Source organism: Dasypus novemcinctus, chromosome 22, assembly GCF_030445035.2.
Source record: "Dasypus novemcinctus isolate mDasNov1 chromosome 22, mDasNov1.1.hap2, whole genome shotgun sequence".
Lineage (NCBI taxonomy): Eukaryota > Metazoa > Chordata > Mammalia > Cingulata > Dasypodidae > Dasypus > Dasypus novemcinctus.
Window position 1 is genome coordinate 59,409,687 of NC_080694.1, and position 27,098 is coordinate 59,436,784.

General features: G+C 47.4%; 1 protein-coding gene and 1 pseudogene across 3 annotated transcripts in view; one reads left to right on the forward strand and one right to left on the reverse strand.

Moving 5' to 3' along the window:
• LOC101444137 (butyrophilin subfamily 2 member A2) overlaps nucleotides 1-27,098 on the reverse strand; it is a 79,375-nt gene that overhangs the window by 6,958 nt on the left and 45,319 nt on the right. Inside the window, exons 1-3 of one of the 3 annotated variants that reach the window (XM_058285358.2) lie at nucleotides 14,748-15,048; nucleotides 14,391-14,543; nucleotides 13,399-13,746 (exon numbers count right to left, since the gene is read on the reverse strand). In XM_058285358.2, the coding sequence (XP_058141341.1) occupies nucleotides 13,399-13,746; nucleotides 14,391-14,505 (463 nt within the window). In that variant the 5' untranslated portion in view covers nucleotides 14,506-14,543; nucleotides 14,748-15,048. Of the gene's footprint in view, nucleotides 1-13,398; nucleotides 13,747-14,390; nucleotides 14,544-14,747; nucleotides 15,050-27,098 lie in introns of those variants that run through there. The other 2 variants (XM_058285359.1, XM_058285360.2) reach the window with 2 other exon arrangements.
• Nucleotides 15,323-18,322, forward strand: LOC101427172 (butyrophilin subfamily 3 member A3 pseudogene; annotated as a pseudogene).

A 27,098-nucleotide genomic window follows, 5' to 3' on the forward strand; every position in this document is an offset into this window, starting at 1 on the left:
AGAGTAAAATGCCAAAGAAGCTGTGAGATCTCCAAGGCCAGGGACTAGCCCTGCATGGTAGTCTTTCTCCATCACACTTCCAAGCATTTCTCTGCCTCCTGACATGGGCTTTTTGCCTGGTTCATTCCATCAGGGGCTCTAATTTTATCACTTCGGGGTGGGTATGTCCATTCAGACCTGAAAAGGCATTTCACTTTCTGCTTCTGGGAAATCTTCTCAGTAGCCTTGGCTTCCTCAAGCTCTAGAATAATACAAGGACTGAAAGCTCCCAGCCAGCAGAACCCTGAGAGCCTTCCTGACCGGAAGACCCCGCTCCATCTCCAGGCTCAGGGCTTCACAGCACCGCAGCTATCTGCGGCTGTTCTTTCAGGAGAATGGACACAGCTGGCCTGCTGAGCCAACACTTAGCCCAGTGCAGAGATGTTTGTCCACCAGAGGCTCCATTAGGTGGTTTTCTTATTGTCCTCCACTACATCCACCTACTAGAAAGATCTGGATGTCCTGGGGTCCTAAAAATAAAATACTGCCTCCTCGAAGTCTGTCATCAGAAGAACATCATCAAAAACCCTAAGAATCCCTAGGCAAAATGGGGTATATGCAGACAATGGGATTTTCCAGCCCTGCAAAGAGGAAAGAAGTTCTGCTACATGATGCAGCACAGATGAACCCTGAAGACATTATGTTGACTGAAATGAGCCAGACAGAAAGGACAACTATTGTAAGAGCTTATTCACATGAAATAATTTGAATGTGCAAATTTACAGCACCAGAAACTAGAATACAGGTTAACAGGCTCCTGGGTGGGAGTGGGGAATGGGCAGTTAATACTTAATTGGTAGAGTTTCTGTTTGGGATGATGGAAAAGTTTTGGTGAAGGATGGTGACAATGGTATTACAACAGTATACATGCAATTAACACTCCTGAATTGTATGCTTGAAAGTGGCTAAAATGGGACCTTTTAGGTTGTATTTGTGTTAATAGAATAAAAATATAAAAACACATAGAATGATACAACACAAAAAGTGAACCCTAATGTAAACTATGGACTATAGTTACTAGTAGAATGATAATAATATTGTTTCATCAATTGGAACAAAGGTACTACACAAAGTGTAAGTAATAGGAAAACTGTGTGTATGTGTGAATGGGGGTGGGTAGGAATATGGGAGCTCTATTTTCTCCATGATTTTTCTGTAAACCTACAATTGCTCTAATAAAAAATTAAGAAAACAAAACCCAGACTATAACAAATTAATTAACTTAAAAATTAGCTGAAAAATGTATTGTGAACCCAGACTCTTCCTAACGATATTCTATTTTAAAAGGATCTTCAATAAAAGTGAATAGCAGGTCATGAAGGGCTGCAAAAACATGGTCCTGGTCATCCAAACCTCTTTTCAGTAGTTCCTTTTTCAAGCCTGCCCCAACAAATTATAGCAAGACAGGAAATCAAAGCAATCACTTAACAGTTCTTGCTGCTCAGTCCATTTTTTTCTAAGAAATAGAGAGAAAAACCTATTTGGATATTTAACTACTCACACAGAAACTCTGCAATGGAATAAAAAGCAAAATAACAAATGAGAAAAAGATGGTTCTATTCAACATTCAACGTGGTTCAATGAGGGCAAGCAAGAGATAATAGACTTAGGGGCAAAACCAGCCAAACAATCAACCAACTGAAGAAAAACACAAAAGTTTCTACAACTATCCAATTCAGCATGGGCAGGACAGAGCAGTTATGTTTTTAAGAAGAGAATAGAAGGTCAGTACCACACATGACTCAACCTGCTACAAAGACAGGTGCAACCACGCGCAAGGAGTGCGCCCCGTAATGAGAGCCACCCAGCAGGAAAAAAAGTGCAGCCTGCCCAGGAATGGCGCCACACACATGGAGAGCTGACACAAGATGACAGCAACAAAAAGAAACATAGATTCCCATGCCGCTGATAAGGAGAGATGCCGTCACAGAAGAACACACACAGAATGGACACAGAGAGCAGAAAACTGGGGGGCTGGCAGGGGGGAGAGGGGAGTAAGGGGAGAAAAATAAATAAATAAATAAATCTAAAAAAAAAAAACCCAACAAAGATAGGGGAAAGGCCCAGAAACCCTCCTCCATTCTGTATCAGTCAGGAGCAAGGTTGCCCTTCTGAGTAACAGGGACGGGACCTTCTGGGAAAGGCTCACCCTCCCCAAACCTCCACCGCCCACTGAGCCCGGCAGGTGCACAGCTCACTCCCTCACTTCCTTCTAGGTCTTTGTTCAATTCCATCTTTTCAGTGAAGCCATTGTGGTCTTCACAATCCTATTTATACTTACAATGTCCTCCCTGCCCAGCATCCCTACCCCTGTTCCCTGCTTTATTTTTTCTATAGAACCCATCACCATCTGCCATATTATGAATTTGACCTAATTATTTCACTTATCACTCTGTGCTCCCTCCAGAACGCGAGCTCAATGAGGGCAGGGGTTTTCCTGCATTTTGTTCGCAGGTTTCTAGAAGAATGCCTCAAATATAGGTGACACTTGTTAAGTATTTGCTGATTGAATTCAGGAGTGTCTATGATAAGAGGAATCCCAAAGACAAAATTTTCCCTCTCTAAAATTTTGATATCAGCCATTCATGTTTTTCGCTCATTCATTTAACAACTTTGCCACGTACCTACTGGAAGTCAAGCTATTTGCTAGATGTTGGATATAGAGTAAGGAATAATTGCTTGTGTTAGATCTGATTGGTTCTGATTGTGTTTTGGCCTATAATGCTCTTAAAAGTGTGTGTAGCAACAACCACTATAAAAGTATGTATATACCATAAAAAGTACCTTTTCAGTGATGCCTATCAAAAATGTTCAGTTCACCAGGCACATGGTTAGATGAATACTTCTTCCCAGACAGTGAGGTGTAGCTCTGTACCCAATGAAAACATGATGACCTGGGTGTCACGGGACGTATAAAGGAATATTCTTAGCATCATTTTTTATGGTAGCACAAAGCTGGAACCAACTGAAAAGATCCTCAAGTGCAGAATGGATGAATACACTGTGGCACAGGTGCACAATGGAACATTAAGCAGCAATTAAAAATCAAGAAACTACAGCTACACACAAGCACACTAATAAATCTCAAATACACAATGGAGGGTGAAAAGAGGACAGATAGAAAATACACAGTGTGACTCCATGTAAATAAAATTCAAAAACAAGCAAACTAAACTACATATATTCAAAGATAAACATTTTTGGGGTACATCTATAGAGAAAAGCAAGGGAATGTCCCTTAACAAGTCAGGACAGAGTTTACCTTTGAGATGGGAGGAAAGAGGCTGTGACTGAGAAGGGATGGGAGAAGGCCCTGTTCTGTTGATGTGAATAATGTTTACTTGAGTTACACTTCATAATTATTCAGTAAGCCAAACATTAATGCTTTATTACATTTTCTGTATGTGTTTTATAGTTCACAATAAAAACATCTAATTCTAAAACATGTTACTGAGAAAGGTCCTTCGAGATCTTTAAGGAGGTATTGATATAGCCTGTGCATAATATAAAAATTGTTTCCAAGTGTACCTAGTCCCCAAAATGTCCAAATAAGTAATATAGGCCCTACAGTCTTTGAATGTTCAGAAGGGATGTAAGACTGAAGGTGTATTCAAGGTTGCATCCAGATGGAATGGGGAAGATATGCAAAATCCAACCTGTGGAAGATATGCTAAATCCAAGCTGGCTTGGAATGTGGGGAATATATAACCTACCTGGAGGAAATAACCTATCTGACACTCAGCTCCAACACTGAAGAAACTAACCAAAGGTCTGTTTGCATACCATCACCCTCTGTCTCCCTAATCTTAAACCTCTGTATAAAAGAGACCAAAAAATGCTATTCTGGGCTTAGTTTTTATTAGGATAAGAGTCCGCCGAATCTGGTCATTCGAAATAAACCAACTTCCTTCTCAGAGTTCTCATGTCCTGGCCTTCAATACTGCGCACACCCCACTTGTCTACAACATTCTGGAGGCTCGTCCAGGATTGCGCTGAGAAGGTCAGAGGTGGCAACAGCTGTTTGCTCCTCCTGGATGTCTTGAGTAGGCCGGGAGGACCCGGGGGAAACCCAGCCCTGGGTGCCCCTGGACACCCCATTTGAGTCCAGAAAGAGGTTGCGGTCTTCGCTGGAGCCCTCCCAGATGAACCAGAGGCACCAGAAGGTTTGAGAGACCCTGAGAATGAAGCAAGGAGCTCTGCACGTCGGACTGGTAAGATCCCTGGGGGTATAGTGCAGGAAAAGCCTAATTCTAAAATGAGGAGGGAGGCTGATCACCTCTCAAAGTTGAGGCCCTAGTACTCCTGAGAACACAGGAGGAAGCCGTTTCCTCTCCAGGTCTGAGGAAAGGAAAGGGGGGTGGTTGTGTGTGTGTGCTTGTGGTGACTGAATGCGATGCAGAAAATCACTTCTGTGGGGTGAGTGCGGAGTCCTGATCCACGGTTCTGTGGTGACCTCACATGATCAAGGGTGGTCTGGGGGGGTCCCTGCAAAGTGACCCTTTTTTGTATTGGGGGCTTATACCTATCCGCTAAGGTCAAGAGGCACAAAAAGCTCCCGCGAGGGATGTGGCCAGAGACGGATGAAGCAGAAGGCTTGAGTGACTGTTGTGCACTTTCAGCACAGGGTGGAAATGGGAAACACACACAGTAAAACCCCGTTAGGTTATATGCTGAAAAATTTCCCCCGTGCATTCCGTGAAGATGTGTACAGCATAAGGTTTCAGTCAGGAAAGCTTAGGATGCTTTGTGAATTAGAATGGCCAGCTTTTGGTGTGTGCTGGCCCCAGGAGGGCACTTTGGATCCCTGGATCATCCGTAAAGTCTGCAATGCAGTAACTGGAAATCCAGGGCATCCAGACCAATTTCCCTACATTGATGCTTGGGAAAATGCTGTAAACCAAAACCCACCTTGGTTAGGGAAGTGCGTGACTAAGGAAGCTTGAATTTGCTTAAGACAGAAACCGAGTGCTGTCCCAGGGACCAGACCAAACAATCACCGTGCAAAGGGCCCAGAGAAAGTGCACCCCAAATCCAGTGCCAATCCGCCCATTTTAGAAGGGCCATATGAACATGAATTTCCGTGGCCTTTTGTGATGACTCCTGCCCCGGCAGTACTAAGGAATGAAATTGAGCTAGTCTCCCTAAGCAGTGCCCTGTTGTCGTCATCCACGCAGGGAAGTGCAACTCCCACACCATCCCAGCCCTGCTTTTATGGCCATCAGAGAGGGCACCTATACCATCCCCACAGTTGCCTTTATCGCCATCTGTACCTGAGAGCCCTAAGATATCACGCAGCAGCTTTTACTGTCTCTGCAGCAGTATGGCAACTTCTACAAGGGAAAATGCAGACCAGCTGCTTTTACAGTCGGTTGCCCCTGGCAATGCCACTGCAGCACTGCCCATCAGTCAGGAAGGAGACGCTGAGAGACAGGGACTCAAACCACAGGGAGCCCCGGGGGCAGAGGGGCAGAGAGAAGGGCTGCCTTTCAGCTACTCTCCATGAAACCAGGACCCCAATCTTTCACGATGCAGATGGCCAGGTTCAGGGGGGAAACCGGACATTCATCTATCAGCCCTTTACGACAACGGATCTCTTTAACTGTAAAAGCCACACCCCACCATTCTCAGAGAAGCCTCAGGCCACGACAGACCTTTCCCAGTCCATCATACAGACCCACAAACCCACCTGGGCTGATTGTAAACAACTTATAATGACTTTATTAAACTTTGAAGAGAGAATGCCCTGTAATGCAGGGACCTCTAACCTGGCTTAGAGAGCACCCACCTGAGGGAACTTTGGACAGTGATCAATATGCCCACCTGCAGTTCCCAGAGGAGGACCCTCTGTGGGATCCGAATAGCGCCTTCACATTCAACTGACTAGAAACGTTCCATAGGGCCTTAGTTGAAGGATTCAAGGTGGGGAGCCACAAGGCAGTGAATATGGCAAAGACCAGTTAAATTCTACAGGCCTGGATGAGAGTCCTGCTCAATTCTATGAGAGACTGTGTGAAGCGTTTCATGTATACATGCCCTTTAACCCAGACACTCCAGAGAGCCAAACAATGGTCAATGCAGCATTTGTTGCCCAATCACAGACAGACACCTGAAGAAAGCTGCAGAAGTTAGATGGGTTTGCTGGAATGAATATCTCTCAGCTCATGGAAGTAGCTCCTAAGGTCTATGTCAACCGTGATGTAGAAACAAGAAGGGAAGAAAATAGAAAAATGAAAGAAATGGCAGATCATCTGGCAGCAGCAATTGTGGAAAAATCCATTCCTGTGTCAAGGAAAGTAACTTGGCAAACCCCAGCCCCAAGGAGAGGTAAAGGCCCACATCTAGGGTGAAATCAGTGTGTACTGCAAAGAGGATGGGTATTGGAAGTGAGAGTGTCCCAGCTGGCCACTTGACCCGGCCTCTGCAGCCAAAACATTAGCCAGAAAACCCTGTGGGGCACACAACCCAAATGCTGGGTCTGTAAAGTTTGAGGGAAAAAACCTGTAGATCAGATAATTGGGCTGGCAGGCATGGAGGACTCTGATAGAGATTATTAGGACAGACTGGGCTCCTATTCTCTTGGCCCCTCAGAGTCTATGGTCGGAGTCCAAATTGGGGGCCGCACCATATATATGATGGTTGACACTGAGGCTCAACATTCTGTAATGACCATTCTGTAATGGGCCTCTATCAAAAAGATAAGCCACGATCGTAGGTCAACTGACAAAAGTGCCCAACGGTCCTTCCTTTAAGCCAGGACCTGCAACACTGGGGGAAGGAGGTCACTCATGAATTCCTTTATCTTCCAGAGTGCCCAGTCTTTGTCCTGGGTGAAACCTACTGTCTAAACTACAGGCTCACTTTAACTTTGATGCCACAGGGAAATCCACACTGACCCTGTGGCCACAGGACCCTCCAAAAATAGCGCTAACCCTTCCTCTGCAGGAGGAATGGAGACTGTTTTGCCTCAGTGAGACTGGCCAATCCATGGCCATGCAGCTCCCCTTTGAAGATGTGCCTGAAGTATGGGCAGAGGGAAACCCAATGGGGATGGCACATGACATTCCTCCAATTATTACTGAAATAAAGCCTATGGCCAGTCCAGTAAGCATAAGGCAATATCCAGTTCCACGCGAAGCACAAGGAAAGGTCCAGCTACATATTCAGAGATTACTGAATGAGGGCACATTGAGGCCATGCCAGTCTCCGTGGAACACCCCACTCTTCCCAGTTAAAAAGGCTGATGGAGATTACTGCCCAGTCCAGGATTTATGAACAGTTAATTCGGCAGTAATAACCCTTCATTCTGCGGTTTCTAATCCTTTTACTCTTCTCAGCGTAATACCCTCATCGGCAATCTACTTTTCATGCCTAGATCTTAAGGATGCCTTCTTCTGCATTCAGGTAGCACCACGGAGCCAGCCGAATTTTGCCTTTATGTGGGAAAATCCAAACTCAGGTGAAAAGCAGCAGCTAACATGGACGTGATTGCCTCAGGGATTTAAAAATGCACCCACTCTTTTTGGACAAGCCCTGGCCAGAGATCTCAAATCCTTTAAAGCAGAAAGCCATAATTATTTTCTCCTCTAATATGTAGATGACCTTATTCTCAGAAGTCCCACCTATCAAGACTGCACTGGTGGAACCCATGCTCTTTTAAAGTGTCTACCGCAAAAGGGCTATTGGGTTTCTAAAAAAAAGGCCAAATCTGCCTATCTCAGGTCAAATATCTAGGTTATAAAATAATGCAGGGATGCCGTGAATTGGGACTTGAAAGAAAGAAAGTGATCTGTAGTCTCCCTGAGCCTAATACCCACCAGAAGCTGTGAGAGTTCCTTGGGGCAGTTGGATTCTGCCACAATTGGATCCCCAATTTTGGGTCCTCAAACGCCCTTTATAACGAAGCCCCAAATGGGGAGATCGTGATCCCCTGCTCTGGTTAAGCCCACAGAAAAATGCTTTCACTGCTCTCAAACAAGCTCTACTGGAAGCACCAAGCTCAGACTTCCAGACCTCACTAAGCCACTCTACCTCTACGTTCACAAACGCCAAAGCATTGCAGTAGGAGTACTCACTCAATACCTCGGTTCCTGGCCAAGACCTGTAGCGTATCTATCCACACAACTGGACACTGTAGCCCAGGGATGGCCCTCATGTTTGCCAACCACAGCAACTGCAGCCATGCTTACAGTAGAAGCTATAAAACTAACTCTTGGGCAGCCTATAATTGTCTGGGTTCCGCATGCACTAATTACAATCTTAGAAGCCAAAGGTACACATTGGCTTACTAACAGCCTCCTGGTTAAATATTCAGCCCTATCATGTGAAAATCCATCCACCCAGCTGGAACCTATCAAAACCCTAAATCCAGCCACCCCGCTACCCGTGGAGCCAGGGGTTCCAGCCCATAACTGCCTGGAAACATTGCAAGAAGTATATTCCAGCCAGCCAGACCTTCAACACCAGCCACTGGCAAGTCCTGACATGGAGTTCTTCACAGATGGGAGTAGCTTTATGCAGGACAGCAATTGGCAAGCAGGATATGCTGTAGTAACATCTGAAACCACAAGAGAGGGACAACGCCTCCCAGATAACACATCAGCACAGAAAGTTGAACTTATTGCCCTCACCCGAGCCCTGCAACTTGCAGGTGAAGTCAAAGTTAATATCGACACAGATGCCAAATATGCCTTTATTACCCTGCATGTGCATGGAGCCTTATACAAACAAAGGGACTCATTAACTCAGTAGGAAAGAGCATTAAACATGGCACACAGATTCTGGAGCTACTAGAAGCAGTTTGGGAGCCTGTCAACGTGGCTGTAATGCACTGTAAGGGACACCAGACAAACCAGAGTCCCATCTCCCAGGGAAATCGGAGGGCAGACGCTGAAGCAAAAAGAGTGGCACAGGAAGGATCCCTATCTGACAACCTGGCCACCGCTCTCATTCCTCAACCTCAATATTATCAGAACCTCCAGCATACACTGCCTGCTCTCATCCCACAGCCTCTGAGTCACCAAGAGCTGCAATATACTCAAGCCGAGAGAGAATGGATACTCTCCGAGGGCAGGACACAAGGAGAAAATGGATGGTGGACATTGCCTGATCACAGTATAGTTGTGCCACAAATATTAGTAGCAACTGTAGTTCAAGACTACCATGAGAACACACACTTGGGAAAAACCCATCTGAAGGAAGTGTTAGAAAGATTCTTCCACATCCCAAGACTGGTTGCTATCACCCATGCTGTATGCCAACGGTGTGTGACATGTGCAAGGAATACCCCTCGCCAGGGGCCCACAGGAGCCCCAGGGGTCCAGAGAACTGGCCGTATGCCTCTTGAAGATCTAGTAGTTGATTTCACTGAAATGCCACGATCTGGAGGCTATAAATACCACCTAGTCCTTGTTTGCACGTTTTCTGGCTGGGTGGAAGCCTTTCCCACTCGAACAGAAAAAGCTGAAGAAGTAGCTGAGGTTTTCCTCAGGGAAATCATTCCTCGCTATGGGCTACTGCTCTCAATTGGCTCTGACAATGGACCTGCCTTCGTCTCCGAAATCACTCAAAAGATTGCAAAGGCACCGCGCATCCAATGGAAACTGCACACTGCTTACCATCCTCAGAGCTCAGGAAAGGTGGAGTGAATGAACCATACAATAAAGACTTATATTGCCAAGATTTGCCAAGAAACTGGGCTAACATGGGTGCAAGTACTTCCAGGTGGTCTCCTACAAATTTGAGCCAGGCCAAGTGATAAACTAAGCCTAACTCCTTATGAAATCCTCTTTGGGGGCCTCCTGCCTTAATCAGAAATATAGAAGGGGATCTCAGAGAAAGAGGACACTTATCAATAGCTCAGGAGATGATCAGCTTAGGAAAAACCCTACATCACCTGCATCACTGGGTCCAAGAAAGGGCCCCCATTAGCTTAAGCAGCTCTGTACCCCCGTACAAGCCAGGAGATGCAGTTTTGGTCAAGGACTGGAAGGCAGCTCCACCATCCCCTCAATGGCGAGGACCCTATCTTGTCATTTTATCCACACCCACTGCAGTTCAAGTAGCTGAAATCACCCCGTGGATACACCATAGCTGAGTCAAGCGAGCTGCCTCAGAGTCCTGGACCTGTATTCCAGATACCCACAGCTCAACCAAACTCATCTTGCAGAAGAGGGGAACACTGAGCCCTGCTGCAGTCACACCCCAGAAGCTGACAGGTCCTCGCATGGCTGAAGATTGAGGACAGAACACCGAGCTCTGCTCCAATCACACCCTGGAAGCTGACTGGCCTATGCACAGTCGAAAATTAGGAATCCGGTTTAATCCATTACAATGCCCCTTTGGCTAATTTTCCTACTTCTAGCCCTAACCCTCCCCTGAGCCCAGGTTGACACCACAGAGTGTGAGCCACATGTTCAAAAGGTGTGTACAGGGGCCCATGAAACACCACATTAATATGTCATAGTCATTACACCTGCAAGGGCCAGGCAACCACCTGTCAGTTTCAGGGAATCTCCTATAGTGTCTGTAACGCATCTGGCCAAATAACCTGCTATGACCCTAGACCCCCAAGAGTCTCCCGTAAACGGGAAACAAGAGTGCTTGATCAAAATGGGGTGCTACTTTCCTCCCCCCTAGTCACTAGCCAGAACCAACGAGTGTCCCTCCTATTTGACGTATGTCAAGTTATGAGCTCTGAGATACCATGGAACACAGATTGTGGAGGGCTCAGCTGGGAGCAGACGTATACTCATAACAATAAGTACATGTGCGCTCCAGAAATGGGAAGTGCAGCCCAAGGGGGGGGGGGGCTTTTGGTGCAAATACATAGGTGCATTCTACTGCCTCTACTGGTCTTGTGTCACCTGGGCCACCTGGAACACAGACACAGCTAAACAAACAGCCATCCTCAAGAAGGGTATGGCCCCGGCTAACTGTCCACGTGGTCAATGTAACCCCTTAAACCTCACCATCCTTAAACCTGAATCCCGGCAGACTCAGGGAGTCCAAATGGGCCTCCACATTGATGGTAAAGGAATAGACCCAGGAGCCTAAGTCTGGGTTGGGTATCGGGAATACCCACTCACAAGTAAAGCCCATTCTGTGCTCCACTCCTTCTATGAAGAAATGCAAAAGCCCTTTTCAATTCCACGAGTAGCAAGAAACCTCTTTCTAAGCCTGGCTGAAGTGGTAGGGGCAGCCTTAAATGTCTCCTCATGCTACAGATGTGGAGGTACTAATGTGGGAGACCAATGGCCCTGGGAAACCAGGGAATACAATTACAGCCAACCATATAATGCAACTGACCTCCCTGCTGCCCCTGAGATAGTATGTGGCCCTTGCAAACAACTGTCACAGGAAAATATTGTGCTTCAAGGGCCTGCCTAAGCTCCTGTTTAGCTGTTGGAAACCTAACATGTACAGGGGGAACATTCCAAAATCATACCACAAATACAACAGAGCATTGGGGAACATGGAACGAATCTGACCTCGTTCTCATAAATGGTACTTTGTCCAAATTAATAACAGTGTGGAACTACCACACAAAGGGCTCCTTTACTGCCCCAAATGGTTTGTACTGGATTTGTGGGAAGGGTGCATTCTGAGAAATTCCACAAAACTAGTGTAGAACTTGTATGCTTGGTACAATAAAACCCTCCTTCTTCCTCATTCCCTTAACAGAAGGGAAAGAGCTAAGCCAGTCAGTATTTCAAAACATAAGAGAAAAAAGGGCTGTCACTGCCTGGGGAGGTGAAGAATGGCCCTGAGCATATAATCCAATACTACGGGCCAGCAACTTGGGCAGAGGATGGCATGTGGGGTTATGGAACCCCTATCTATATGCTAAACTGAATCATCCGCCTACAAGCTGTGGTAGAGATAATAACTAATGAAACTGCCCATGCACTAAACTTACTAGCCCAACAGCAAACTAAATTCAGAAATGCTATCTATCAAAACAGTCTTGCCCTAGACTATCTCTTGGCAGCTTAAGGGGGAGTTTGTGGAAAGCTCAATCTCTCTAACTGCTGCCTTGAATTAGATAACACTGGAAAGGTTATTGATGAAATTACAAGCAAAATAGTAAAAATTGCTCATGTCTCAGTGCAAACCTGGAATGCCCAGGAATTTAAATAATCTCTTTGGAAGCTGGCAGTCAATAGTAAACAATTTCAAGCTTCTACTGGGAATAATTGCCTTCTTCATAGGAGCATGCACCATCCTTCCATGCCTCCTCCCTTTCATCATAAAAAGATTGTGAACCCTAATAAATGGTATAGTAAGAAGGCAAACAGCCGTCCATCTCATGGCTCTATATACATACCAGTCAGTCCAGACAGACTCAGACGATAATGATGTTGAAGCTTAATAACTTAAGCTTGGCCTCAAAGGGGGGAATATGATATAGCCTGTGCGTAAATTCAAAATTGTTTCCAAGTGTACCTAGTCCCCAAAATGTCCAAGTAAGTAGTATAGGCCCTACAGTCTTTGAATATTCAGAAGGGATGTAAGACTGAAGGTGTATTCAAGGTTGCATCCAGATGGAATGTGGAAGATATGCTAAATCCAAGCTGGCTTGCAATGTGGGGAATATGTAATTTACCCGGAGGAAATAACCTACCTGATACTCAGCTTAAACACTGAAGAAACTAACCAAAGTTCTGTTTGCATACCATCACCCTTTGTCTCCCTAATCTTAAGCCTCTGTATAAAAGAGACCGAAAAATGCTATTTAGGGCTCAGGTTTTATTAGGACAAGAGTCCTCCGAGTCCGGCTGGTCGAAATAAAGTAACTTCCTTCTCTGAGTTCTCGTGTCCTGGCCTTCAATACCGTGCACACCCCACTTCCCTACAAGAGCATGAAATGGATCTGAAGCTGGAAGAGCAAATTCAGAGATAGACAGATGACAGGTCAGTAGGGGTCCAGGGTCTGTGTGTGTGTGTGTACATGTGGAATGGGGAGTTATTACTCAGTGGGTGCAGAGTTTCTGCTTGAGGGAATGAGAAGGTGTAATGGATGTTGGTGATGGAAGCACAATACTGTGAGCGTAATTAACAACTCTGAGTTGTACACTTTAAAGTGGTAAAAATGGGAAATTTTGAATTATGTGTATATATGTCGTCATAATAACAAGGAAAAAGAGAAAACAGACCCATCTGTGGGACTGAACATTCCCCCCTGCTGCAGGCCACAGCCAGGTCCGTGTGAGCTCCTCAAGCTGTGACGCCCGCGGCCTGGCAGGCAAACCTGCTCCCAGGAGCACAGGGCAAGCAGCGGGGATTCCAGCAAAAACCGCTGGTCTGCAGTGGGGTGAGCAGGGAGCCTTTTCCCCAGGAGTCCCACTGCCCAAGGCCACCTACCTGCCACCTCGAGGTGCACGATGGCCTGGTCGTAGGACATGCCTTCTTGGAAGTAACAGCGGTAGTCGCCGTCCTCATGGGCCGTGACGTTGTGGATGACCAGCACCGCGTGCCCCCGGCCCAGGCCCGCGCCCTCGAGGCTCGTCCTTCCGCGGTACTGCTGCATCTGCTCCTCCGGCCGCTCCTGCCCGCCCCTGTACACCAGCACGGCCGGGGAGAAGTGGGTGCGGAACCAGCGCACCTCCATGGCCTCGGCGCTCTTCTCGGGATACAGTTGGCAGCGCAACGTGCTGCTCTCTCCCACCATGGCCAGCACGGGCTCGGAAGGCCCCTGGACGGTGAACTGGGCTGTTCACGAGGGGGTGGAACCAGAGAGGGGCCTCAGCCGCCAGAACTGTGAGGGGAAGGGCTGCCAGTGCAGGGGCCACAGCTTCTCTCTGGGGTCGCAGGGGTGCCCTGGGCGAGGGTCCTGGGGGCGGCACTTCTGGGTGGGGCTGTGAGTCCCGTGAGGGGAGACCCTGTGCCCACAGGGGGCTTTTCCTCAACGCCCCAGGCCAGCACCATGCCTGGAAGGTAGTGCAAGCCTGAGCTTTGAAGTACGGTGGCCACTAGCTCCTCAGAATTGAGAAGTACTGATATGTAACAGAAATATAGGATTTTAAAGGCTTACTATATTAAAAAAAAATCTAATGGAAAATTTCTTCCATTAATCCAACGATCAAATAAAAATGCTTTGCATAAGTCAGGCTAAATCAAATATGCCATTACCATTTATTTCATGTGTTTACTTCTCTGAAGGTGGTGCCTTACTTTAGAATTTAAAATTACACAGGAGGCTGGCATCTGGGCCTGTCACTCTATTTCTAGGGGGCAGAGCTGATGGACACTCAAGGAAGATGCCCGCAAGGAGTGGATGGGCCCGGGCTCCTTTGCTTTGGGACCCGAGTGCAGATTTTCCTTTCTGGGAAGGAGCAAATGGCAGGAACCCCTACCTGAGAGCTGGCCAAAGGCACTGAGGAAGAGGAGGAAGTGAAGGGTGCCCTGTGGGGAGACACTCAGGGAAGCGGCTGGCCCCATCAGCACCAGACCTGGGCCCCCTGAGAGCATCAGCGCCACGTCTGTCCTTCTTCTCCCAGCTTGGGTACCTCCAGAGAGATGAGTCGTCAGACCTTCCAGGACACACGCCAGGACCCTCCTGCCCCCTCTCCCCCAAGGTGGAGGCTTCCTGCCCTCCAAGCCCCTTTCCCCGCCGCCCCCCCCCCCCCAGGCTGGGGGAGCCCAGGCCCGGACCCCACCTTCCCTGCGCAGCCAACTGCATTCATGGCCCACCCGGAGCTCAGCCCCCTTACCATGCAGGGCTCCTCTCCAGGTGTCTCCCCTGGGACCCTAAAGGACGAGCTTCCTGTCACCCCTGGTCTCTCCAATGCGCCCTTGGACACAGTCACAACGAGAGAACCAGCCTTCCCCTCCCGCGGGGGTGGCGTCCTGAGCTGTGTGGCCCGGCCCTGTCAGCTCTGTGGTCGCCAAGTTCAAGGATCCAAGGCGGGGCTCCCGCCCTGAGCCTGGGCTGCGGGCCAGCCAGTGGGGCCCCAGGAGACTCCTGTCTCTGCTCTGCGCAGTTTCTGCACCCACAAAAGGAGATGTCTCCCAGGGGTGCTGTGAGTGATAAAAAGGGAGTGTTATATTTAAGTACTTAGCACGGCATCTGCCCATTTCAAGTTCTAGGCCAATGAGGCTGTTATTCCAATCCCAGTTCTCCTGCTTTTGAAAAGTTCATTTGTTTTTCTGCAGCCCAGTTTTCTTCATCTGTATAAAGAGGATAAACGGGGTGGTTTATAGGGAAAATACACCCAAGATAATTTATGGACCATTGTTAGTAGTATTGGAATGCTGTTTTAACAATTATAAAAAATGTTTCACCACAATGCGAGATATGAGTGGTGTGGAACCATATGGGAAACCTATGGGTGATACATGATTGCTCTGTAAACTCACAACCTCTCTAATAAAAAAATATGTATTAAATGTAAAGATAAATAAATAAGTAAAGGACTTGTACACAGAACACTATACAACAGTGCCAAAAGAAATCAAAGAAGGCCTAAATAAATGGAGAATATTCCATATTAATTTTTTAAAAAAGAGGATAATAAAGGGGTGTTGGGAGTGATAAAATAGAATGTATGCCAAACTCAGCAAGAGTTAACAGCACGGCTGCCAGAGAGGAACCAACTTTCTCATTTGAGCAAGCTATAATTAGCTCACCACAACATGGTGGGTCCCACATCATGGCAGAACTCAAATCTGCTTTGTCACTTCCTTATTCTCCTTCCCTTTTAGGCCTTTGTTCTCCGTCTTCCCGCCACTGCCCAGACTGATAAGGCAGTGCGCAGGCGCAAGGCGGGGAAACTGAAACCCACCCTACACGTCAGTAGTGATTATAGCCAATCCCTAACTTCCACCCCCGCCTATTACCTCTCCCCTTCCCAAGAGTATATATGCTTTGTTCCCCTCAATAAAATTTGCAGCTTGATCCTCACCCTGTCTCGCTGTCATTCCTCGCATCTCCTGTCTAATCATTCTCCTCCACGCAAGCCACGAGCCCCAGTTTGCTGCCCCGCTGGCCGGGGCATTCACAAAGGGGAACCAAAGTCACAGAGTCGTTAGGTGGCATGATTGAAGTAATGGGAGCCAGGAGCTTCCAACATGCGACGGGCAGCTTGGTCCGCGGCTGGGTGAGGGCGCGGTAGTCGTTCCCGGCGCTCAGCCCCATGGTCCAGAATCCGTTCTCGGGGGTCATCTTAACCCAGCACTTCCTCTCCACGTCGACGCTGCACACCCCGACGTGCCACTCCTTTTCCCCACCTCCACCTCCCAGGAACGTCTCCCCGCCGTGAAGCTCTCGCTGCCTCCAGGAGGCATGGCAGTGCTGCAGCCTCCGGCACGTCCTCCGGAGTGCCCTTCTCTAGTGTGTTCCCTGTGTTAGCACAGTCAACCCCAGAGAACGGTCTTAGCCCCAGTTTTCAGGTGAGAAACAGGAGGCTAGAGGTACGTGGGTGTCTCCTGAGTTGGATCTATGGAAAGAGCATGCAGTGTTAAAAGGAAAAGCCTCCCAGCCAGGTGTGGCAGAGCTGTGGCTAAAAGCACAGGTGGCCAGAGCCGGCTGGGGGACGGGAAGCAGGAGAGTGGAAGAAGGGCGCCGTGCTGCCGCCTGAGCCCCTGCCAGGTCAGGAAGGCCTGCGTGGCATCTCACCACCACCCCTTCCCCACGCACACTGGACCCCTGTGCTTTCTCTCTGGGGGTTGTGGGGAGGGTCACTTTCAGGGCAGGCAGGGGACCCCAGGCTCTGGACTCGGGCCCTGGAGGCTCTGAGGTCCAGGCCGACGGGCTGAGCCCACGGGCCACCCTCCAACCCCTGCAGCGGACGTGGTCCTGGACCCCGCCACGGCGGACCCCATCCTGGTGGTCTCTGCGGACCGGAGGAGACTGCAGCGGGCAGAGGCGCGGCGGGATCTGCCCGACCACCCCGAGCGACTCGCCTGGCATTACTGCGCGCTGGGCAGCGAGAGCTTCACAGCGGGGAGACGTTCCTGGGAGGTGGAGGTGGGGACAGAAAGGAGTGGCACGGCGGGGAGTGCAGCCAGGACGTGGAGAGGAAGTGCTGGGTTAAGATGACCCCCGAGAACGATTCTGGACCATGGGGCAGAGCACCAGGAACGACTACCGCGCCCTCACCCAGCCGCGGACCAAGCTGCCCGTGGCCGCGCCCCCCAGACGGGTGGGCGTGTTCCTGGACCACGACATGGGCGAGGTGTCCTGCTACGACTCCGCCGACGGCTCCCACCTCTGCACCTTCCCGCACACCTCCTTCTCCGGGCCCCTGTGGTCTGGTTTCCGAATTTTGACGCTGGAGCCCACCTCCCTGACCGTTTGTCCGGCGCCGAGAGGAGAGCAGGGGTGCCTGGTCCCTGATCTGGGGCCTGACCGTGCCCTGGAGCGCCCAGGGACCCTGGACTCGGCTCGCGAGAACGGGGACCCTCAGGCCGAGGTGAGGTCCCTGCTTCTCCCTGAGCAGCCTGGAGCCCAGGATGCCCACCCCGCCCACCTTAAGTCGCTGTGTCACGCGGGTTCCAAGCTCCTGCTCCCAGTACTTCAGCTACGCCACGGAACGACTCTGCGACTTTGGTACCCCTTTATTATCCTCTTTTTTTATTTTTAATGAGTATGGAATAGTCTCCATTTACTTAAGCCTTAGATTTCTTTTGGCAATGTTGCATAGTGGTCTGTGTACAAGTCCTTATTTATTTATCTTTATTTTTTAATATGTATTTTTTATTGGAGAAGTTATGAGCTTACAAAGCAATCATGCATCACCTATAGGATTCCCATAAGGTTCCCCACGAGCCATATCTTGCATTGTTGTGCAACATCTTTTATAATTGATGAAACAGCTTTCTGATACTACTAACAATAGTCCATAAACTATCTTAGATGTATTTTTCCCATAAACCACCCTATTTATCCTCTTTATACAGATGAAGAAAACTGGGCTGCAGAAAAACAAATGAACTTTTCAAAAGTGGCAGAGCTGGGATTGGAATAACAGCCTCATTGGCCGAGAACTTGAAATGGGCTGGTGCGTGTCGTGCTAAGTACTTTAACTGTGTTCCACTCGTTCACCACTCACGGCACCCCTGGGATATGGCCTCGTTTTGTGGGTGCAGAAACGGAGCAGAGTTAAGTCACCTGAGAGGCTGGCAGGGAACCGCCTCCACCCTGGCCATGCGCCTGCCCTTCCTTTGCAGCTCGATTGTCGGCTTGGGGAAGGGCACGACGTGCAGCCAGGAGATAGGAAGATGTTTGTGGGTGACTGTGGAGGTGGCACCCGACTTGGTGCCCTCCGTCCCGTTGTCAGAGTGTTAGGTCCAGCACTTCACTGGACTGCTCTCCGGGGTGTCTCGGTCCCCAGAATGACCTGGCGGGCACTAGAAGCCAGGCTCAGCTGACAACAGGGCACAGGTGTGCCCAGCCCATCAATGCGGAGCAGGATCGTGGAGCCAGAACCAATTCTTCCTCCTTTCAAGACCCTGGGAAGCCTACCAGTCACCCAGAGATGGTGAAATGAGAATCTGAGAGGAAGGCAGCTGGATGAACTTCGGGGATATTTTTTATCACTAGACGTGATAAATCTTAGAGGATCAGCTTTCTCTGGGAAAGCAGTATTTTCCTCTCGCATCACTGACTGGTGTAGCTGATCTTCCTTGCAACAGATGTGCTGAAGAAAACTACTGTTCATTACCCTCACCTTTAGCACCCACCAGTTTCCTGTCTACCTTGTGTGCAGCTGTCATGTTACATTGGGTAAATAAATTTGTTAACAGTCCTCACTGTTCAGCTGAGTTTTTCCTTGACTCTGATGAGCCCCCATGGTCTACTCCCGACAGTTAGTTTCATGGCAACATTTCCACAAAAGCTTCTTTGTATTAGTTTTCTATTGCTGCCGTGGCCAGTGACCACATATTTAGCACCTTAAAACCATGCAGATGGACCATTTCACTGTTTTGTGGGCCTGAAGTGTGACACAGTCTCGCTGGACTAAGCCAGGTGTCAGGGCCCAGGGGCAGGCTCCGTTTCCTTGCTCGTTGGGGCTGTTGGCAGAATTCAGCTCCTGGGGCTGCAGGAGGGAACCTGCCTCATCCTTGGCGGGATGTGAGGACTGCTCGCTGCTTCTCAGCGCTTCCCGCCTTCCCCAGCGTGGCCCTTGCTCCACCTTCAGAGCCCGCAGTGGCAGGTCGAGTCCCTCTCGGTCTCTGATTCTCCACCAGCTTTTCCATCTTCCTCTTTCATTTCTAAGCATGTATGTGATTAGGTTGGCCCTCCTGGGTAATCCAAGATCCTCTTCCTGTTTCAGGGCCCATAACCTTCTTTCCATCTGTCAGGCCCTTTTGTCATGACAGTAGCAGGTTGTAGAGGTTCCAGCGTGGACATGTGGGGCGGGGGTGCGGTGGGGGGTCATCAGGTGTCATAAGGCACGGCCGCCTCGCTCACCCGGAAGGAGAGGCCTCCACCCTATATGGCTGCTGTGGAGACCAAGGGCCTCCGTAGCTGGAGGGTCCCATGAATCTCAGCGAGGGTGTCTCTTAGAACTTTTATCTGGGCAAGAGGATGTGGCTCAACTGATAGAGCATCTGCCTACCATACGGGAGGTCCAAGACTCAATGCACGTACAAGGAGTGCCCTGCCATGCAGGGGTGTCCCCTGCATAGGAGAGCCCTGCGTGCAAGAAGTGTGCCCTGCAGGGAGAGCTGCCCCATGTAAAAAAAGAGTGCTGCCAGCCCAGGTGTGGCACCCCACACGTAGAGAACTGATGCAGCAAGATGACACAACGAAGAGAGACACAGATGTCCAGTGCCGCTGAGAGTGCAAGTAGACACACAGAGAATGCACACAGAGAGCAGACAACTGGGGGTGGGAGGGCAGGGTGGAGAGAAATAAAATCTTAAAAAAAAATTTTTATATTTAGCCCTTCATTCACTTCTTAGATCCAAGGATACATGTGAATGCATGTCTCCAAAAAAGAGCCTTCTCACGACTGAATGGCATATGCTAAAATTTCTACATAGTAGCGTCTCTTAGTTTGGGCCTCCCAAAAGCTGACCCCGAGTCAAGGACTTGGGAGCAGTTAGTCTATTTGGGAGCTGATTCCAGGAAGTGAGGAAATAAAAAGACTGAAAAGCCGATTAAGATAAAATGAGCACCAAGTGGGTTATCAGTGCAGGCAGCTGGGCCAGTCCCACCGAGGGCTCTCTCAGATACCACATAGAATTGTGGGAGAAGCCTGGGACTGCTAAGATAGCAGAGTGGGGAGCCTGCGGCAATTATCGACAGCTCCCCTCTCCCATCGGCTGAAGGGGTGCACTTCCAGCATGGGCTGCAAAGAAGCAGGCCTCGGTGGTGCTGGAGAAAGCTCTCAGGCAGAGGAGAAGAGGCAGGCGCCCCAGGTCTGGGGTTGTCACCTTGATGGAAATGACTTTCTCAGCTGCAGGTGGCCTGAGGTGGGTCAAGGGTAGCTGGCCCAGAGCATCAGCATCGTCTGTTCATGGGGCTCCACCTGTGGTAATGCAACAGATGCCTCTTCAGTCCCGTCTGCCCTCCCCACCCCATCCACCTAGCAGTGGTGACTTTTTCTCACCCAGGGCCATGTCCACACCACAGGCCCCTGCCCCACCACAAGGGCTGGGTCTGGGATGGAATCCAGCCTCGGGGATTTTCACTGAACTTTTCTGAGAGGTGTCACCTGAGTGCATGGAAGCTGGGAGAAGGCTCCTTCCACCCACAGTGTGGTCCAGAGAGGCACAGGAAGGCGGTCTCAGATATGCAGAGAGAGGCAAGGGTTTGAGAGGGCGAGGGTGTTTGGGTCACTTTCCCAGCTTTGGTTCCAGTGCCTTTGGGGGCCTAGTTTCCCTGCCACGTGTTCCATGAAATTTGTTCTCATGAGATAGGGTATATGTTCCTGTTAGGCTTGCTGCGGCCCTACCCCTTAGCAGCTTAGAAGGACCATTCTCCTGTGCCTATTGATTCCGCCAGTTGGGAATTGGGACAGGGAGGCAGGAACGGCCACTCTGCTGCTCCATGTCTGTAGCCTTTGCTGGGAAGACTCGTGGCTCGAGGGCACTCGAGGGAAGAGGCACCATCAGCCTGCCTCCAGTGATGGCAGCTTATTGCAAGGAAACCAGGGGTCAGTGGCCCCTCTGGTTGTTCCAGGACTGGCAGGTACCCGGGGGCCATGAAGAGCCATGCAGAGGTGACCCTCCTCTGCATGTATTCTTGCCAAGATCCAGACTCTGGCTGGGTCAGTGGCCTCTGTCCAGCGTGGCTCATCCCAGCTGGGCCTGGTTCCTCCCGGGCCACCTGGTGGGCAGTGGGCCTCCTGCTCAGAGCACACAAGCTCACCTTTGGCTCTGGGCACCTGCCTTGGACCAAGGGAGCTGGCTGGTGCTCACACCTGGCTACATGAGCTGCTTCTGGCAATCGCTGCTCTGGAACCCAGACCTTATTTTCTTCAGGCTGGAGTCGGGGCCAGCTAGGCTCTTAGACCCTCACAGCCTCTTCTCCAGTCCCTGCCAAGAGCAACCCAGCTCCAGGCGGGAGCACCCAGATGGCCTAGCCCTTAGGACATTGCTCTCAGCGGCTGCTCAGCTCAGAACCCACTTTTATCATAAACCAGAAGCCTGGGGGGTGGATAAGGCTGCTGCATGAGAAGAGATGGCTCAGGGGTCAGCTGGGGCCTTCTTTAGCTCATCAAAATCTCCCTTCAGAGAGCACAGAAAACCCGCCTTGGTAGCTAACTCTGGGTGGTCCATTTGAACGCCTCCCCCCGCCCAAGAGCTCCTGAGCTTCTTGGCCTGATCCTGCTGCCATCTGGGTCTTGCTCTTGGGGAAGGGCCTCACACTGAGCTTGCTTTTCCGGGCATGCATCGAAGGGCAGGCAGCTGTGCACAGAGCAGAGGGCTAGGCCCTTTACTGGAGAGAGAAATGAGAAAGCGCCTGCCCTGACGAGCAGATAATTAAGCTACCGGGAAGAAACGACTGGGAGCCAGATAACAAGAATCCAGGGAAGAAGCAAAACACTTGGGAGTCAGTGCAGGTGGAGAACGCTCTAGGCTGGGAGCATTCAGGAGGACTTCTTGGAGAAGGTGGACATGAAGGCTGGCCAGGATTTCAAGAGGCAGAGTGGGGCGAGTGATTCCGGTGAAGTGAGTGGCTTGGGAAGCCAAGTCCTGGCCCCAGAGTGCAGTAGGGGGCCATCAGGTACCTGCAGAGCCATTGGAGCATTTAACCGCAAAGTTTTAAATTGACTCAGAAGGGAATCACTTGGTACCTGATGACAATGTTTAGATCTGTGCCTCGGGAAGGTAATTCTTGAGGACCTCTACACAATGGTGGCGTGAGGTCTGCGGCCTGTGCATGGGGTGTGGGGAGCTTGACCAGTCAGAACATCTACCCCCCTTCCCTCCTAGAATGCCAGCCCCCGAGGGAAAGGGGGGTTGCCTCTTCATTGGCAAAAACATCTCCCACTAAACAGCTTCTGAGTGAATGACAAGGTAAGGAATGCATGAAAGCTGCAGCTGCTGCTCCCATTGGTCTCCAGCCATCCCCTCTCCAGCCTTTCCAGTAGGGCTACGGGCCCCACACCCAAGCCTGAGCAACTGGAGGAAGAATCCTCTGGCTTTGGAAAGTGGGTTGCTTATGTCCCTGCCGTCACCCACTGTCTCGTCTGCAGCTGGTAAAACAATACCATACAGTGGGTTGGCTTAAATGATCCATGGCTTGGAGGCTAGACATCCAAAATCGTAGCTTTGTTTTTGGTGACCGTGGTGACGGGTGGGTCCTTGGCCTCCACCAGATGCAATGCACCGGCAGTGTCCTCTCTTCTGCCTTCCCTCCACTTCCAGGCTTTCTGCTCCACTTGGCTTTCTCCCTGTGGCATCTCTGTAAGGTCCCCTGGTAACAGGATAAAGACCCCTGCTGATTCAGTTGCCACACTTTAACTAAAAATGACTTCTGCCAAAGTTCCTACTTAGAACAGGCTCACACCCACAGGAAATGCAGGAGTGTCGGAGCATTTGCCCACGGTACACCATCCTTCCAACCTGTTATAGATTAGCGATATAGACCAGACTCAGACTTTGAATAAAGTTCTAATTGAGAACATTATTAGCCACGGGGCAATTGTGTCATCCTACGCAGAGGAGAGAGCAGCCCCGAATCTCAGGGAAGAGGTGTTTTCATAGCCTTGTAGGAGGGGGAGTGGGTTTACGAGCAAGCAAGTAGGCACAGAAGCAGAACACTGCAGTTAGCTAAAGATAGCTTATCTATTTTTTTTTTCTAAAAGCCCCATGTTATTTATTGGCACTTTTCTTGTGGGCAGTCCTGAGTTATTTAGTGGCACTCTCCTTCGAGGTTGCCTTAAGTCATTTATCTATCTGAAGGCGCCTGCAATTCCCACTTCCCAATGTAGTTCTATTCCTATTTTCCCAATGTGACCTTACCCTTACATTTCTCCCTTTCCTTTATGGTAATTCAAATTTTTGAATTTCTTTGTGGGTAGGCACTAACTGGTAGGGGGCATTTAAAATTATAAGTTTAACAGTTTGGAATTTTTTGTACTAATTTTTAAAATTATTGATTATATGTGGGCTGCAGGTAAGCAGTACAAGTAGAATAAACAGGGGCTTTTTTATATATTCAGTCACCTGGTTCTGGTACTTTTAACAAGTCGAAGAGCTCCCTGCCCTTAAGCCCCGGGTAGTTATAAACCTGGGGGATTATAGTCATTAGGACACAGAGATTGCTGGAGCCGGGGAGAATACAAGGGGTTAGACCCGAGATGCAGGCAAACCAAGTTCCTGGAGGAGGGACACCCAATACCCAGGATTTGTTTGAATTTGTCCAGTTTGTAGTTGCACAGTGTTTACAGGAATCAGCAGAAGTTTAGAAGTTTTTATTTTGGACAGCAGCATCTTGGGGCAGGGCCCCCTGCAGTTATTTTGGGGCCACAGGCGCTCACGTGGATTTCCAGTCAGGCTCCAGATCCATCTCTTAATTTTGTTTGACCTTTAAAGACTTTACACCTTTAATCTTACAGGGGTGCTGAAGGGAGATGATTTCTTTTCTGTAACCGCTTTCTGCTGGCCATGGGCTGTAGTCATTGCCTAACAAGGTGTAAAACTCTTATTTTATTTTAACTGGAGGAAGATGGATCTGGCATTCTGTATGAAGTTGGATGAAGTTTTCATATGGTTAATAAGATATTTATTCTGAAAGAAACAAACTTAATTAAAAATTTTGAATACTCATTTTTAAAAGAGGACATTGGATCACAGAGGTAGACAAGGTTAGGTGCTTATAGATGGCACCCTTTTTAAAGCTGGTGGGAACAGTATATAAATATATATATTTAAGTTATTTTAAGTTATTATTATTTATATTTTCAGAAAGAAATTGCAATAGATACTTAGCTTTGTTTGAAGACACATTTCAAGCTGTTTAATGACTGGCACTCATGTGCTCTGTCAGATGTTCCTGGTGAACTGGCACCCTTTGGGCAATTGGTTTTATTCAGGATTAGTATACCAAGTTGGAAATTTTCTTGGTTTTTAGCTGTGGTAGTGATCAGAACTACAGAATAAAGGTTTTAACATTTTGGTTTTAATTGTGCAATTTTTAGTCATTTTGACTTGTACAATAGGTGACTCATTATGAGCAAGCAAGCTTCATTTTTGTTACGCAGTAGAGTACAGTAGAATATAGTAAGTTGACTGAGCTTGGCCGAGACTGCCAACTTATGCTATTGCCATGTTTATTAACTGTTTAGAAAATGTATTTACTAGAGGTTTAACATGTTTAATATACTTCTGCACTTGATCCAAAATAGAAAAGATAACGTTATAATTATTAGGCATATATTTAGTACAGAATAAGAGTGCAGTACTTAATATTAATTAATGTATTACTTAATGCAAAGGATTTAGAGTTGCAATTAATAGGTTTAAGTTTCAGGTTTCTGGTATTCTACATGTTATCTCTCCATGAGAGCAGGCCATAATGCCAATTGTGTTTAAGTTTCACTTACAGTATCCTGGTATCATGGCTCCACTTAGCATGTTTTTCATGCAGTGAGCAAGTCGCAGCATCCTTGATCTTAGAGAGATTTTCCAGTATTCTACTAGCCTGGTGCATAGTGCTCTCTGGCACTATGGAACAGTGCCAGTCTGGAGGCGATATCCATTGTACACTTGGCTGTACCGAGTCATCATTGGTTGCTGCAAGGGCTTGAACCTGCAACGTAGTTTCTTTTGACTTCAGGAGCAAAACCAGAGGCTGATATAGCAAATCTTTTTAATTGAGGGGTCAGTGACCAGCCTAGCCAATAACTCACATGGAGAGGCACCTTGTAATGTATTCAAGACCTGGTTTGAATGCATAAAAGATTTTGACAATGTTAAAGTTTACTCTTTGTTTTTTTTATATATTTTAAATGATTTAATGCAACACATCATGTATCAAATGACTGTTCACTTATACAATTTTACCATGAAGATAATAGAATGTATTTTACTTTAGTCATAGAGGGAAAAAACTATTTTTCATTGTTAAAATGAAAACAGAAGATTCCTAGTAGAATCAAAATAATTTTTATTATTATTTACTTAAATATGCACCTTGTGGTGGCCTCCAGACAGGTTTTATTAACACAAAGTTATGTTTTGTGACTAATATAAATTCAAGTTTCTAGTTAACAATGACTTTTAGAACTAGAACTATTTAAATGTTTTTAGCCCCGAAGATGCTCTACAAACATTTTATAATTGACTATAACCACACTGACCAGTTACATTAAGTTTTAATAAAATTATTAAATTACAATTACTAACTAAAGAAATTTACTTTATATATTTAAGAGATCACATCCACAATCTTTTTTCTTTAGCTTAATTTTATCAAGGTAAACTTATAATTTCTATTACTCAAAGACCCTGTACATACAATGTCAATTTTTTTAATGGGCACTTCATAACCCTAGGGATGTTACACTCAAGCTAAACAAAATCAAAATTACTGTAGTTTATGTAAGGAATGGTTTTTTCTTTACAGGAGGCTAAAACTTCTTTTTTGTTTAAGTTATAAAAATGAATAATTTTCAAAAGCATACAGACTACCAGGTTTTAAAACACATTGCACAGTTACTTAATTTGTTTTATCATAATGTCAGAAAGATTTTTCCATAGTTTTTATGGACTTTTTTACTTGTTGGAAACTGAGGCATGGTGGTCTCACAAAGGGAGACGTGCTATTTTTATGGCTACGCTTTTAACATAGGAATGCAGCAATTAAGCCTTTCAAGTTAACAGGATAGAGCTGTCTGGGGCAGGGAGAAATATGAATAAACACACTGTAGTTTGAAAGGAATACTGAATCTTTGTACTTTGAGATAAGTTTTTTAATTTACGAGTCTTGGTAATGTGTACTTACACTGCTTGTTATCTTTATAGTTTGAGTATATATAATGCCACATATATAAAATAAAGTTGTTTGAGGAGTCTTTACTCACAGACTCTTTGATTTCAGCTCCTTAGTGTTTTTGTTTGTACCCCCCTCCCCCCGCCTTTTCTCTTTCTTACATTCCTGATACGCTTCTGGTCTAAAACTCTAACATTTATTTACTGAAATTTGTTAACAGAACTATTAATTACTTTTATTTTATGGCTGTTAAAAGGTTTAAACTGGGAAATTACAGGACAAACTGATTTTTAATTTTTTAGCTCAATAGATAGGTTTAATATGTCACACTTAGTCTTGCCCTTGAAACTCTTGCAGAGAGGAGGCTCTTTTTTAATAGTTTTTATAATTAGATTTTTATAAGACTCTTTTCATCTTGTTCAGTGTAATTTGGGCTCCAAGAATATTTATTCACATATATAACTGCATATTTAATTTTATAAACCTGTTAATTTTATATCACTTTTAAATACCTTTCATTGGACTTATAACATATTAAATGAACTTAACTCTTACTTTAATTTTTCCTTTAAGGTAAAGTAACAAATTTCCTGCAGTGAGTTTGAAACAAAAAGCTACTTTTTGGGATTTGATTTTTAGACCATTATGTTCTCTTAAAAGAGATAAGACCCTTTCT